The 13,210-nt window shown below is 44.5% G+C and overlaps 1 protein-coding gene across 1 annotated transcript in view; it reads right to left on the bottom strand.

Moving 5' to 3' along the window:
- ptprfb (protein tyrosine phosphatase receptor type Fb) overlaps positions 1-13,210 on the bottom strand; it is a 140,501-nt gene that overhangs the window by 18,663 nt on the left and 108,628 nt on the right. Inside the window, exons 22-25 of the mRNA XM_080474595.1 lie at positions 12,002-12,034; positions 10,413-10,510; positions 6,422-6,545; positions 5,891-6,066 (exon numbers count right to left, since the gene is read on the bottom strand). Coding sequence (XP_080330721.1) covers positions 5,891-6,066; positions 6,422-6,545; positions 10,413-10,510; positions 12,002-12,034 — 431 coding nt within the window. The remainder of the gene's footprint in view (positions 1-5,890; positions 6,067-6,421; positions 6,546-10,412; positions 10,511-12,001; positions 12,035-13,210) is intronic.

The following is a 13,210-nucleotide window of genomic DNA, read 5'->3' as shown; positions in this document are numbered from 1 at the left end:
CCTCAATCAAGCCTTGTTCAGAAGTTGTTTACAGGGTTTGCAGAGGTGATGACTCACATCATTATTCTCACACGCACGCACGCGCACGCGCACACGCACACGCACACGCACACGCACACACAGAGTATAGGTAGCCAGCCGCTCCTGCCTGCTGCTCCTGGGTGCATTTTTCTTTCTCGCTGGATATTTTCAAGTCTGAAATCTTGTCTGGAAACACTTCGACCGAGCGTCCCGAAGCCAAACCAATTTTCAGTCACTTTAAAAGGCCACCTGAGTTAGCAGGGACACCAAACAACTCAGCGCTGCAAAATAAAATAAAAAATAATCAGTGGAAGCTCTGTAAAGCTCCAGTTCTCCATGCAGGAAGTGAAGAAAACGCGGGAGCCCGTTTTAATGTCAGAGCTGCTGAGACTCAAACTCACCGCTATTGATTTGGAGAACATGAAGAGGAAGAGATGTGGCGTGGGTACGCTAATCATATTGATACTGCAGTGCCGGGCTGACATTTGGAAGCACTTTGGCTGTCTCAAGCCAGCTGGTACAAATTGACAAACAAAATGCGCTAAAAATTCACCCCCTCACATTTCACCTTCCCCCAGTGACAGCTCCCATTCACGCGCACGGGCGCCGCTCGCGGAGAGAAACTCCACTGAGTGATGGGGAACCGCTTGCAGTACAAACATATGGATTAGCAGTCACCGCAGTAATGAATATCTGCGCTGTCTGAGGTCGGCTGCCATATTCTCGCTCGCAGAGACACAAACAGGACACACACGCGCGCGCACACACACACATACACACACACACACACACAGCGGCTGCAGGTTTCACTATCGTCTGCTTCTCTTTGAACCTGGCTTCTCACATGTCGTCACCTGGCCTTTTGCAGTGGGTGCAGACCTCTTATCTCGACACACACACACACACACACACACACACACACACACACACACACACACACACACACACACACACACACACACACACACACACACACACACACACACACACACACACACACACACACACACACACACACACACACACACACACACACACACACACACACACACACACACACACACACACACACACACACACACACACACACACACACACACACACACAAACAAACACAAACATACACACGCACACACAAAAGTGAGTAATACCTCGGGTCTAATTTCAAGCTCTGACCTTTTTGGGTTTACTAACGGGTAATGATAGCGCGAGAAGGAAGCTGAAATTTGCCTGCTGCCGGATCTCATCATGTTTGTCAAGCTCCTACTCTGCTTGGCACAAGACGTCAGTCTGATGCTGCCGGGCGGTGGGAGGTTGACTCACTCTCCATATGTGTCTGAGAAAGACGCAGACAAATAAGAAATGGGCATTTATGTAAAGAAACTGGACAAAACATCAGAGTCCAGCGAAACCATATGGTCCGAATGCAACCCAAACACTGCGACAATATTAATACATTCATATTCCTCTTTAAACTTGCTAATGTGAGCTGTGATGCTGCATGCTGTAGGATTTTTCTGGATGTTTCTACTTATCAAATAATGTTGTCAATGCGGAGGCAGCTTAATCAGAGTGATTCACCTGCAGCAGTCGCATTTCGTAGAGAGAAAGTCATCTTAAAGTTCGCAGAGGTAGAAAGTAACTAAATATTTGAGGGCTTTTTTGGGACTTCCTGCGTTTGAAGATGGAGATCTGGACTTCTTTTTTTTTACTTACTTAAAACTAGCTTGCTTTTTTGTAGGTTTAAGAGCAATCAAACATCAAGACCAGTGAAATACCAAGACTTAAAAAGACGTGCTGCTACTGCAGAGGACACTGCTTCATGTCCCACTGATCACCTGACCTCAGTGAGATCATGAGCACATTCAAATCCACACACACCTCCAGCTATTCTGAGGCGACATTGTATTGTAATATTGCACAATTTCAGGTTATACAATATTGGATATCTCACATTTCAATTAATTAACTTCTATTTTATGTTTTTGTTACACTGTTTTTCTTGCACATCTTCACTATTTTCATATTCCTATTCTAGTTTGGGTGATATAGCTACAATTGTTTATTTTTGAATGCATACGTCTACTCTATAGGAGGGCAAGCCAGAAGAGATTTCAATTCCACTGCCTTGTGTGTACTTCAGAATTGACAATAAAGCCCACTTTGACTTCAAATTATTATTTCTACAGTAAACGTTTTGAATTTGAATTATTGGCATTTTGCAGGAAGTCCAGCCAGGTGAATAACTGTTTTTGTTCATCCATCTGGAAAATCATTTAGCTAATGATTCAGCAGCTATTTTCATGCTGGCAGTTATAACGCATGATCTGGTGTATATATAAAAAGTGTGTGAAGCATTAAACCAGTTCTAGCTGAGAAGATAATCTGAATCTGATAGATTTCCTATTAGAAAGACTGGCAACACACTATTTAGTACAACAGTCCAACTATATTATATAGTATTTGCAAAAAAAGGACCTGTTTTTTTTCTTCATTTGCACAAAACAAGAATACAGAATTACAAGAAATGAAACCAAACTGTGCAAGACAGAAAAGAAGCCCAAAGGGCTTATATGAAATCCTTCCCATCAGGTAAACATTACTTTAATTAAAATGGAATAGGATCAAGGAACAACGAGCAGAGAAATCCTTAAATATGGCTTCCTAGAAATACTGTTTTAATGTTCATGAATCGGGACTTGCAGTAGTTTTATGTGCGCCCGTCTTCATATTGTCGGCAAAACTATGGATGGATGAATGTGTTTAACATAAAGAAGCCAAATCCTGTCACTTGCCCATTAAAGCTTTATGAAACTAGGAATGAAGTTGAATCATAGAATTCTTTGCTTATGAATGAAATTTAAATGAAGCTCAACTCCTCTATATGTAGTGTAAGGTTTAATCCTGATGTAGGCCTTAACATGTACTATAACTTTCGTCAGTGTTGGCTCACTCACTTCCACTGTGGAGTTTAAATGTCAGCAATGCAGATAAAAGGGTTTTGTGGGGTTAAGAACGGAGTTAGTCACCCTCTCCTGGTTCAGAAATGAAACTGCTGGCCTTAAAGTTCCCTCCAGCCTCCGTGTGATGTGATACTAAAGACGTTGATGTAGCATGATATAGGAGAGTTGAAGCGGTCCCTCTCTGGTGCGCCGGTGGAGAGGCGGGTTCAGCTCTCTCTCTCTCTCTCTCTCTCGCTCTCTCTCTCTGCTCCTATAGTATTGGCATCCTGGTTGGTTTTAAATGTGTGTGTAGGAGGTGCGGATAAGCTTAGAAGGCTCTTTCATTTCTCTTTAACTTCCCTATGCCGTGGTGTTTCAATTTCTTTTATCCCTATATATGTATGTGCAGCTGCGACTCCGGGATCAAAGCCGGAGAGCTTGTTTATCTGTCACAGAGTTATAAAATTGCCACTCAGATGCACTAAATATATGGAAAAGGCGCGTGTCCCTGCTGTCGAGTGAAAGTGTGATTAACAAAAATGTCCTATCAATCCTATCTGTGCTGCAGATTCTTCTCAAAGGGGGGAAAAAAATAAAAAAATAAAGGAGAAAACTTGCTGTGCTCACAATTTGCCTAAATGATTGATTGTGATGATCGCTCAGAATTAAAACAGACGACGTGTTTTGAAGGATGGCAAGTAAATTAAGTCTTTTCTTTGACAAAACAATCTCTTTCCTGCAGATTCGGTTTATTAGCGCAAAGTTTCAGGTAATGGCCCTCTCCGCGAAAACATCAATGTTTAGGATTTCGGAATGACTTCTTTCTTTTCATTTTTCTTTCCTGTTGCTTGAAGTTCAAACTTCCTTTCATTAGGGCACCGTACGCGAGCACTAATAATGCACCACATACTGGCAGGACTCTTTTTTTTTTTTCCTTTCTTTTTTCTTTTTCCCTCCGCTCCGAGGCATTCATGAGAATGATTTTCTGACGGTAATTAAATAATGCTATTCCAAATATGAACCTCCAGTTGCCTGTGTGCTGCTTTCTTTTTTTTTTGGTGCTTTTATTAGTCTGGATGTATTTTAGGAGTGCACAAATGTTGTGGAGTGACAATCCTATTTAACTCCAACTTCAAAAACTTCATTATGCGACTGCGAGTCCAAATTCAGAAAGAGCAAATACAAATAAAGCTGCACGTCTATGAAATCTCTGCGTGATGTCGCAAAAATAAATATGCAGCAATCAAGCCGCTGAACTCTCGGAGCAGTTTCTAAATATTGACAAAGAGTTTACGTTATTATCAGAATTTAAATATAACCACGCTGTACATGTGCATAATTTGCCGGAAAATTGTTGTCGCTTTCAATAATGGGCATGCGTGTGTTGTTATTGTACGCAGAGTCGCCATGGTTACTCCATCATGGGAGGAAAACAAACAACGGGAGGCAAAATGGGAAAAGTGGAAAAGCTGCTGTTGTGCATTGCTTCTTCACAAACACATTTCGAGAGAATTCATGCAGAAGTTTTGAGGGATTGCTGAAGACTCGGGAGACGGCGAAGCAACGTGAGCGATACTGTCCACAGACAACCAAAAATATCCTTTGAAGTCCTTGTGACTTTGATCAGGCTGACAAATCCCCCTTTTAAAGTAGGACCGGGTGTCTATATGCCTCCAGGCTTTGTTGGGTGTAAAGTTCCTCGGTGTCGAGCTCCATAAATATATACATATATGTGTCAGGAAACTCCGTTTCTGGCCACCTTTCAACTTAAAACATCAGCTGCTGGGTAAGTTGTGAAACTGTCGACTTTAAATTCTACAAAACAGCCGTCAGTTTGATTTCGGGACTGCACCTCTTCCCATTCATAGCAGCTCGTGGTCGGTGGGTCGAGTTACTCTGCAGGAGTACAGTCGATATGTGAGTGACCATGGTGAAAGAAAATGACAACAACGATAAACCAACGGCAGCCGAACTGCATCCAAATCTAGAAACTACACTCGTCCCATTTACACGACAACGGTGGTCGGAGCCACTGAAAACACAACTTTTTGAAAATGCTCCAACTCCGTCTCAGTGGAAACAGAGGAAACGCAGCTACTGCACATGAGTGCCACGGCCGGAGTAAATACTTCTTCTGCACATGCTCAATGAACAATATCAACAATGTTTGCCTCCAGAGTGTCATGACTCCCCGTCCATGTTCTCCTGGGACTTGATAGTTTTATAGTCCGTGTACTCTCCGCTGTTAACGTTGACAGGGTATTGTTTCCTGCGCGCACGTGTGTGCGGTTTCATCACAAAAACGCAGAGTAAAGTCGATCCTGAGAATCGACGAGGTCCTAAAGTGGACTGTATGGTACTCAAAAATCTGGATATTAAGATTAATATTTTTCATTGCTTGCTTTAAGGTAATTATTTTACTTCTTTAAAGGCTTTAAGGTAATTCTTTTATCAATATATTGCTTTGTAAAGCTTGTATGTATTTATTAAATACGCCGTTTTCAAAATGTCGCCCTGTTTCACTTGAAACGTCCTGTAAACAAGGCCTTAATGGCTCATTGAACATGCAACTCATGAGAACAATGTGTTTTGTAAGAACTGTTTCAATCACTCTGTGTGATGCATCAAAAACCCCCCTCCAAAAAATCATTTGCTGAAAAGCGAAACGATGATGCTGTAAAGGAAAATGTGGTTCAAGGAGCTGCAGAAAAGTAGTAACTAAAGGAAACTGTGGTCGGTATGTGAACAAGGCCCTTCGTATGACGTTCTGCTAGGGAGTCGTAGAAATGCGACGCTATTACACTACAATGCATCATAATAGGAGATATATGGATGTAAGCTGTTATCAAAGCTCTTGTGAATGAATTGGCGGTTGCATTGCAGAAATCTGTGGCTCGTTTGCCCGGTGGCACGAAGCGTCTCCTTACCCTCGACTTCTCCTCCAGTCTGGTCATCATGACGATGGTGTTGGATCTCTGCTCCCACACCATCCTCCAGAAGTCGCTCAGAGTCTCTGGCAGAGGCCCCTGAGTGGCAATGTAGGCATTCTGCTTCCTGTAGCCGTCGATGTAGTTGGCATTGATGTAGTCGCTGCCTGGCACGGCTGCAACAACAGCAGAGGGGATAGAACTCATATTACATGCTATAGTCATCTGCCGTTATATCATTGCTCAGACAGAGAGGTGAGATTAGGATCATTTTAATCAGAATCCTTTTAATCATCGTACAAAGACAATCTGGCTCTGTCAATAACCTCTGATACTTTGCGATCTCTAATTTACATGTTATAATCAATGCTCGTCTCCTGGCCAACAAAAAAAAGGATGCATACGCTGTGAGGATAACACCCTGTGTGTAGAGGAACTGCTGCGGTACAAAATGTCTTTGGTGTACATAAAGAAGACATTCATCAACAGGAGTGTCAGTCAATGACTTGAATTGTCGACATAAACTCGTACCGTCAACAGAGGTGAGCACCACTCTGGAGTGGTCGTAGGCGATCACGTTTGCATAGCGGTTCTTTGGCTTGTTGACCTCCATGTTGGAATTTTCCCAGGTAAACTGCTGACCCGGATCGATGGACTGCGAGCGAGGGGCCGGAGAAGGAGAGACAAATTGGGAGGGAATGATTAAAAGGAAATGGACAGAGAGGAAAGCACGAAAGGAGACTCTTGAGTATTACATGGGTAAAGGGATACGATGAAATTACCCTGCTGTCACTCATTCACAGCGGCGTGCAGTCGACTACGAAGCTTGTGATTGGCTCACACACCCAAATCATGCCTTTGAGATTTTATACTGTTTTCTGCTGTGGTCTACATTGTGCAGTCTGTGGCCACCGGTTAACAAAACACCATACTGCTGGCCATATTGAAGCTGCTGCTTGCTGGATTAGTTATTTGTATGGCATTTGGTGTTTTGAATGCTAATGAAGCGGAAATCTAAGTGCTTGTTTTTGGTGTTTTAAATTAAGCCCAAAAGGTTCATCGTCCATAGACTGAGCCAAGAGGGGCCAAACGCACTGCTTCAATTTCTTAACCCGTGATGAGTGTGTTTTCTTTAGCTGGGAAATGAGGTCTGGCTGAAGCAGACGGGCCACAAGCACTTGTTCTCCTTTTTGATGGTGCTATTAAATTACATCTTTCTGTGAAGTCACACACATGCTTTCTTGTGGTCTTCTCGTATTCTGTTCCCGTCGCCTTTACCAGCCTTGTATTTTCGTTTCACACTCTGCCTCTCGGCCTGTCACCGACTCCAACCCTTTTCCTCTTACGTCATTTGTCTCTTGGGCCAAGACGACAGCGGTCTGCATGCACATTGATCCGGGGAGATATGCGATGGCCTCCTATCCTTTTGCTAGATAATGTCACAGAGTCTCTTGTTATTCCATATCGATCCCCTCCCTCGGCTCACACTGGAACCATGTCCAGTAATTCCCTCGAGCCCGCAGCCCTGCGAATCCAGCAGGACTCAGAGTGACACCTTGGAAATGTCGACATTCACTTGATCAAACTAAAGCACTGATGCATCTGTTAGAGGTTAATTAATGTTAAAACTGCACCGATCAAATGAAATTGTAATAATCACTGTGTAACGGAGCCGTCGGAAAATATCTTGGGATAGAAATGTGTAAATTGGGTATAAATCACCCCATTTATACTAGAAAATATGTGGGATTTCTCAAGGTTTCTCAAGCAAAGTCTTGTTTTTATGACATAAAATTGAATTAAACATGCGATGTTAACCTTTTCAAATACTGATAACATGACACATGATGTTAGGAAGGCTCAGTCAGGTGTGCACAGATCACATCCTGCATGTTTCTTTTGTTTCTGTTGCCTCAGGATTACTGCACTGGTTTTGAATATTAAACCCTAAAATAAAAAAAAAACAAAAAAAACTAGCCCCATTTTTAGAACTATTATCAGGAAAATCAAATCTTGAAGCTATTTTTCATAAAAGTTGCAATGAGATAAACCACACTCGAGACAGATGATGTTTGTCTTACAAGAGCAATCAAACGACTGTCAGGAGGATTAAAAATCAAAGCTCCATCAGGTTTTCCACCAAGTGTCACTTTCCATCCTTCATTATGTCGTCCCAGAGACAGACAGGTAAAAATACAGCATTGAAGTTGTTGTCAAGTTATTTTGGACATCTGTTTCCAGAAACAGGTTGGTTGTCAGCAAAATGTGAAAATGTGGAGTGCTCATATATGCAAGAAGTCGTCCGCTGCAGCTCCAAACTGCTCAGCAGTGAGAGTCATGAGGGCAGAGGCCTCGAGCTGCTGATGAGCTCGGCACTGCCAATTTCCCGTTCCGCGCCCGCCAGTATGAAGGGAAAGAGTTTATTTGCAGTCAGAACATGTCATCTCTATTTGAGAGCTCGGTGAACACAGCAGGCACACTGGACTGACGACAACTAGCAACAAGGTGGGTAGCGACGGTTGGAAGAGGTGAGAAGTGAATGCCCGCAGTATACACTCAATGACAGACTGAAAATACTTTCAAATGAAGATAATGACGGCGGCGGCGTGATGCTGCTCCCCGCAATGAAAGTCTGTCAGGGGAGCTGCGGCACGCCTGATTGACAAATTCTGCTCATTACGCAGTATGCTCTATGCACAGTGTGGTGCGGACTGGCGTCGGTGGCGACGGAAGTGTCAGGCCGTCTTAAACATCAGGGAGAGGAAGTGGCGGAGCCTCGACAAAACTCCGCGCCTTGGGGAAAAGGCGCAACGGGAGCAGCCGGCGAACGTGACTGTGACAAAGTGCCACGAGCCCTGCCACAGCGCCTCGGCTGGCACGCAGACGAACGGCCATCTGCCGGGTCATGGAGGGGGGTCCTCCCTGGCTCGGAATGATGGTGGCAGGGAGGGAACGGGGCCGGGCTGCTTGCCTGCAGTCAGAAAAACCAATTCTCTGGCTCGGTTCGGTTACAATGACTCAACAGGCCGGTTAGGGCGATGTGCTGGAGAGGCACCGAGCTGCACAAGAAAGCCCTTAATTGAGTGCAGATTTTAAAGAGGACCTAATTCGCTACATAGCTACCTCTAACTTCTCAATGTGATGCAAGTCATTTTTTTCATCCATTTTAATGGCTTCCTCCAAACCAACAGCAAACCTACACATTTTAAAGGGGTCATATTAGGCGAAATTCACCTTCTAATGGATTTGCAACAGAAATAATCGTAGCCATACCCCAGAAGTGAAGAAAGTCTGTCTCTCACTGGCTTGTTACAATTTTTAATAAGTGTGTTGCTCCAACGAGCGAATCAGAAATCAAACCCTATACAGTGTCATCAGGGGTTTAGCGAATCCCAATCAAGGTAGGCCCTCCCACAATTAGGCAGCTCTGCTCTGGCGCATGGCACCATGAGAGGAAGAACCTCTCTTCGTCTTCCCAAGATGGGCAGGTGTGGGTGGAGCCAATCCAGCTCACACAGACACAGCAGATTCTGAATGCAGCTCCTATGATCCAATATTCAAATATCAAGAAAAAAAGCTTGCCTAAAGGAATAAGGTGACACAAAGAGCACCAGCAATGACTTTCAATCTATTTATATAGTTCAAAATATTTTTGTTTTGCATTATAATACAGTGATTTCTTACTTAAAGCTGTCCCGAGATGTTATTACAGCTGTAAACACTGTACTGGACAGAGAACAGAATGTCTAAACCAAAATGTTGGCAGAGGTTTCGTCTTGCTTGGGAAAAGGTGACGAGGTCGCCAAAATAAATTTGGGGTTTCTCCCAGGAGGATGACACTGCAAAGCTGAAATTTCTTGCGGCAGTATGCTGGCCACAGACAAACAGGTAGAGGAGAATGTCACCTTCCAGATCCATGGAAAAGCTCAGATCCACAATTATTCCAGCAGCCTTGTTGGAGCCATCAATGAAATGGAGCTGATTAGATGAAACAGATGAAGAAAATCCGAGCAGACCTTGTTTTTTTTTTTGTATTCAGGGATGTCTCTCTTCTTCATCTGGCCTTGCTTAGCTCCCAAACCAACCATGTGCCACTTTAAATGCAAATTTGCTCCCTTTCTCTCTTTTTCTTTTCGGGGGGGGGGGGGGGGGGGGGGGTAGGAGAACACTGACAAGAGATAATCCCTCACTGTGTTGCAGTGGAGAGGCCGCCTGCAAAATAACGTTCTTCGGGGAAGCGTCAAGACACACACAGATTGCCTGAGCAACTCGCCACCTGCTAGTTTTGTGAAAAAGCCATCTCACAGCGTTTAATGTAAGTGTTGGTTTCCTGATGGGATTGGTAATGGAGTTGTAAAAATGACTGAAGAATGTCTGTGAAAGAAGTCTTCCATAATCCATTAGAATACATGCATACTGGATCAAAGAGAAAAACTTCCTCCCAGACACGCTGACAATGAAACACATTTATATGCTTGAAAGAGCAGGAGTCCCTCATACGGCATTAGTCCACCGCTCTTACCTCATACTCCTGTGAGAAGCGGAGGCCATCATTGGCCTTCAGTCGCTCTATGTGATCAGCCAGGTCAACCACGGGAATGGGCGGGTGCTCCCTCATTCCTGGGAGAGATAGGGGCAGAAAGGGGAAGAGGGGAAAAGAGTGAGACCCGGTCGTTCGCACATCAAACACAGACGCCGACTCACACAAACACTGGTTGGACCACAAGGTGAGTGAGGCTGCCGGTTGGGACCATGGGGTGGCTGTGTCACAGTGAGGAGAGTGCACTTTGTTCAACAATGCATGAGGACAGGGAGAGAAGTGAGAGAGAGAGAGAGAGAGAGAGAGAGAGAGAGAGAGAGAGAGAGAGAGAGAGAGAGAGAGAGAGAGAGAGAGAGAGAGAGAGAGAGAGAGAGAGCACACAAGTTGAAACAGGCTGGTGACATTTGGTGACATTTGGTGATATCGTCATGCTAAGTGAGAGTGAGGACAGAGGTGGGGCTGGCACGGAGATGCACATGAGTGACTGGGTGAGCATGCTCCGTGTAGGAAGCGGGAGGCAGACATCGCTCTGACTCCACAAAGCTCAATCGGTGGCAGAGGTGGGACCAGAGCAAGAGCCCACAAGTCTCTACAAATCAGTCACACTGTCACTTCCTACAGAGAAGAAGAAAAAAAACTTGAAAAAAAAAAAAAAAAAACCTGACTGGTCACCAGCCAAAACTCATTTCTTTGAAAATCCTTTTCCCTACAATAGACTATCTTTCGGGCCAGCCCGGGGCGCTTGGGTTGGATTAATTTCAAACAACCCCCCTGCTGCTCCCTAGATTTCTCATCGCTGGGTTATTGGATGATTTATTGCTAATCTACCGACACAAATTCCCCCTGTGCCTCTGAACTTGGCAAGGCTATGTACTTAAACGGATTGCTGGGAAGTCGCCGTATGTGTGAAAAGTTAACTGTATGCAATGCGTGAAGACACTTTAAAGTTATACACGGAGCATCATTAACCTTACACAGAGCCTTCAAATCACTATTAAAAAGATCCATATGTACAGACACGTTGACATAAGTGCCTTTGACTGAGTGCGTCGGTAAGGTCGAGGTCACGCTTTATGATGAAAGGCCACTGCAAGCTTATTATAGCTGTATTGCTAACGGCTAATGGCTGGCAACTACGGCCACTGTACAAGATGACACCGGACCAATTACTCAAATTAAATAGTATCACCAGAGGGACCCATGAACACATTAACACCAGAGTGTCTGTGTGTGTGAGCAGCCAAGTCTTTTACAGCCATGTTGTTGGTTAAATGGAGAGTGAAGACGTAGATAACAAGGCTAATATACAGCGAGCGCAACTGTCCACACTGCTCAACTATCCATAAAACCATCTAGACCTCCGCTGCCACATCATAAAGGTGTTGAAGGGGAGTTCACATCCCAACGAGGACGCGACCGCATCCTAGGAGTGCCAGAGGCTACAGGCTTGTAGGCTTGTGATGTCTGTCAGGATTGCACCGGGGCAATGGGGGGGGTTCGGGGAGCGAGTGACGGCGCGAGAGAGACTGCATGTGTGGGAAAACACACAGTAGGTGAGAAAGCAGACTAACTTGGAGTGTTGGGGCAGCGATGAGAGCTGGGACCTGTGGAGAGAGGAGAGTGAAGGAGGGAGGAAGAAGAACACTCAATCAATGAAGGTGGCGCAGTATCAGACGAGGGCCAAACAGCATCTGCAAATAAGCTTTCCAGCCAGTTGGGGAGGGTGCGACTGTTTGCCAAGTTCAAGCGCTGCAGTTTAGAGTAGTTAAACAAAGCCTGGCTTTAAGAGACTCTCCTGTGACAGCATCTGTAAACACTGAATGAAGGGCACGCAGTGTTTTACCACACATATTAATTATTTCGTCACAATCTTTAGTTATTGCCTATGACGGCATCTAATTTGTGAGCAGATATCGAGATCTGGAAAGATGAAATGCAATAAGGAAATAATCACCAAGTGTGAAAGGGTCAGCATTCGGTTTATTTAAGCCACTTCAAGTGTAGATAAAGTCTGTCGTAAATGTCAATATTATTCCCCTCACTGCCCATGAACTGTTTGCATGCATGACAAATCTAATCAGTGAATAAGATTAGCCAAGATGAACCAAGAAATCACTTAATAACCTAATGAATATTTAAGACTGACAGCTTGGCTCACAGATTAAATGTGTGCATTTGATTCCTCTTTGAAATAACCTGCTTGTTGGTTAAAATCAAATCTTAACGTCTCAACTACTTCCAAGTAACCTTGATTTACACTCTGAAGCGCTAAAGTTTTGGCAAATACTGTCTGAACCAGGCCTGTCAAAGATGATCCAGGTCAGTTACTCGTGTAGAGCCAGCCGCCTGCTGCTGGACTGCCAACAGGTAGAAGCCCAGGTCTGCTCAGCAGACATGCTGGAGACACGAGCTGCAATAGGCCGGACCACTCCACAACAATCAGAATCAGAGCGGGAGTGTTCACCTGCTGGGGGCGAATCAAAGCGAGAAGGAGCAAGAGGACAGAGTGCGGGCTGCTCAATATTCACTCGGCTCGGGCTGCGAGTCTCTGGTGATTTCTGCAGCTCGACGCAGCCTTGGTAATTTTTGATAATCACCACTCTTGAAGCAAAACAGCAAGGTGGAAAGGGAGAAAAAGAGGGTGATAAATGTTGACGTACAGCGAGAGCGAGAGAGGGTGAGTGAGAGAGAGGGAAAGGGGAGAGGAAAGAAAGATTACCCTACAGGGGGAAATGGAAGACAAAAGACAAAAGAGGTGGAGTGGGAGGATGGGAGAACAG

This window comes from Lipophrys pholis (genome assembly GCF_963383615.2).
Source record: "Lipophrys pholis genome assembly, chromosome: 1".
In the NCBI taxonomy this organism is placed as follows: domain Eukaryota; kingdom Metazoa; phylum Chordata; class Actinopteri; order Blenniiformes; family Blenniidae; genus Lipophrys; species Lipophrys pholis.
Note: the sequence above shows the minus strand (reverse complement) of the source record. Positions and strands in the feature narration are given on the sequence as shown.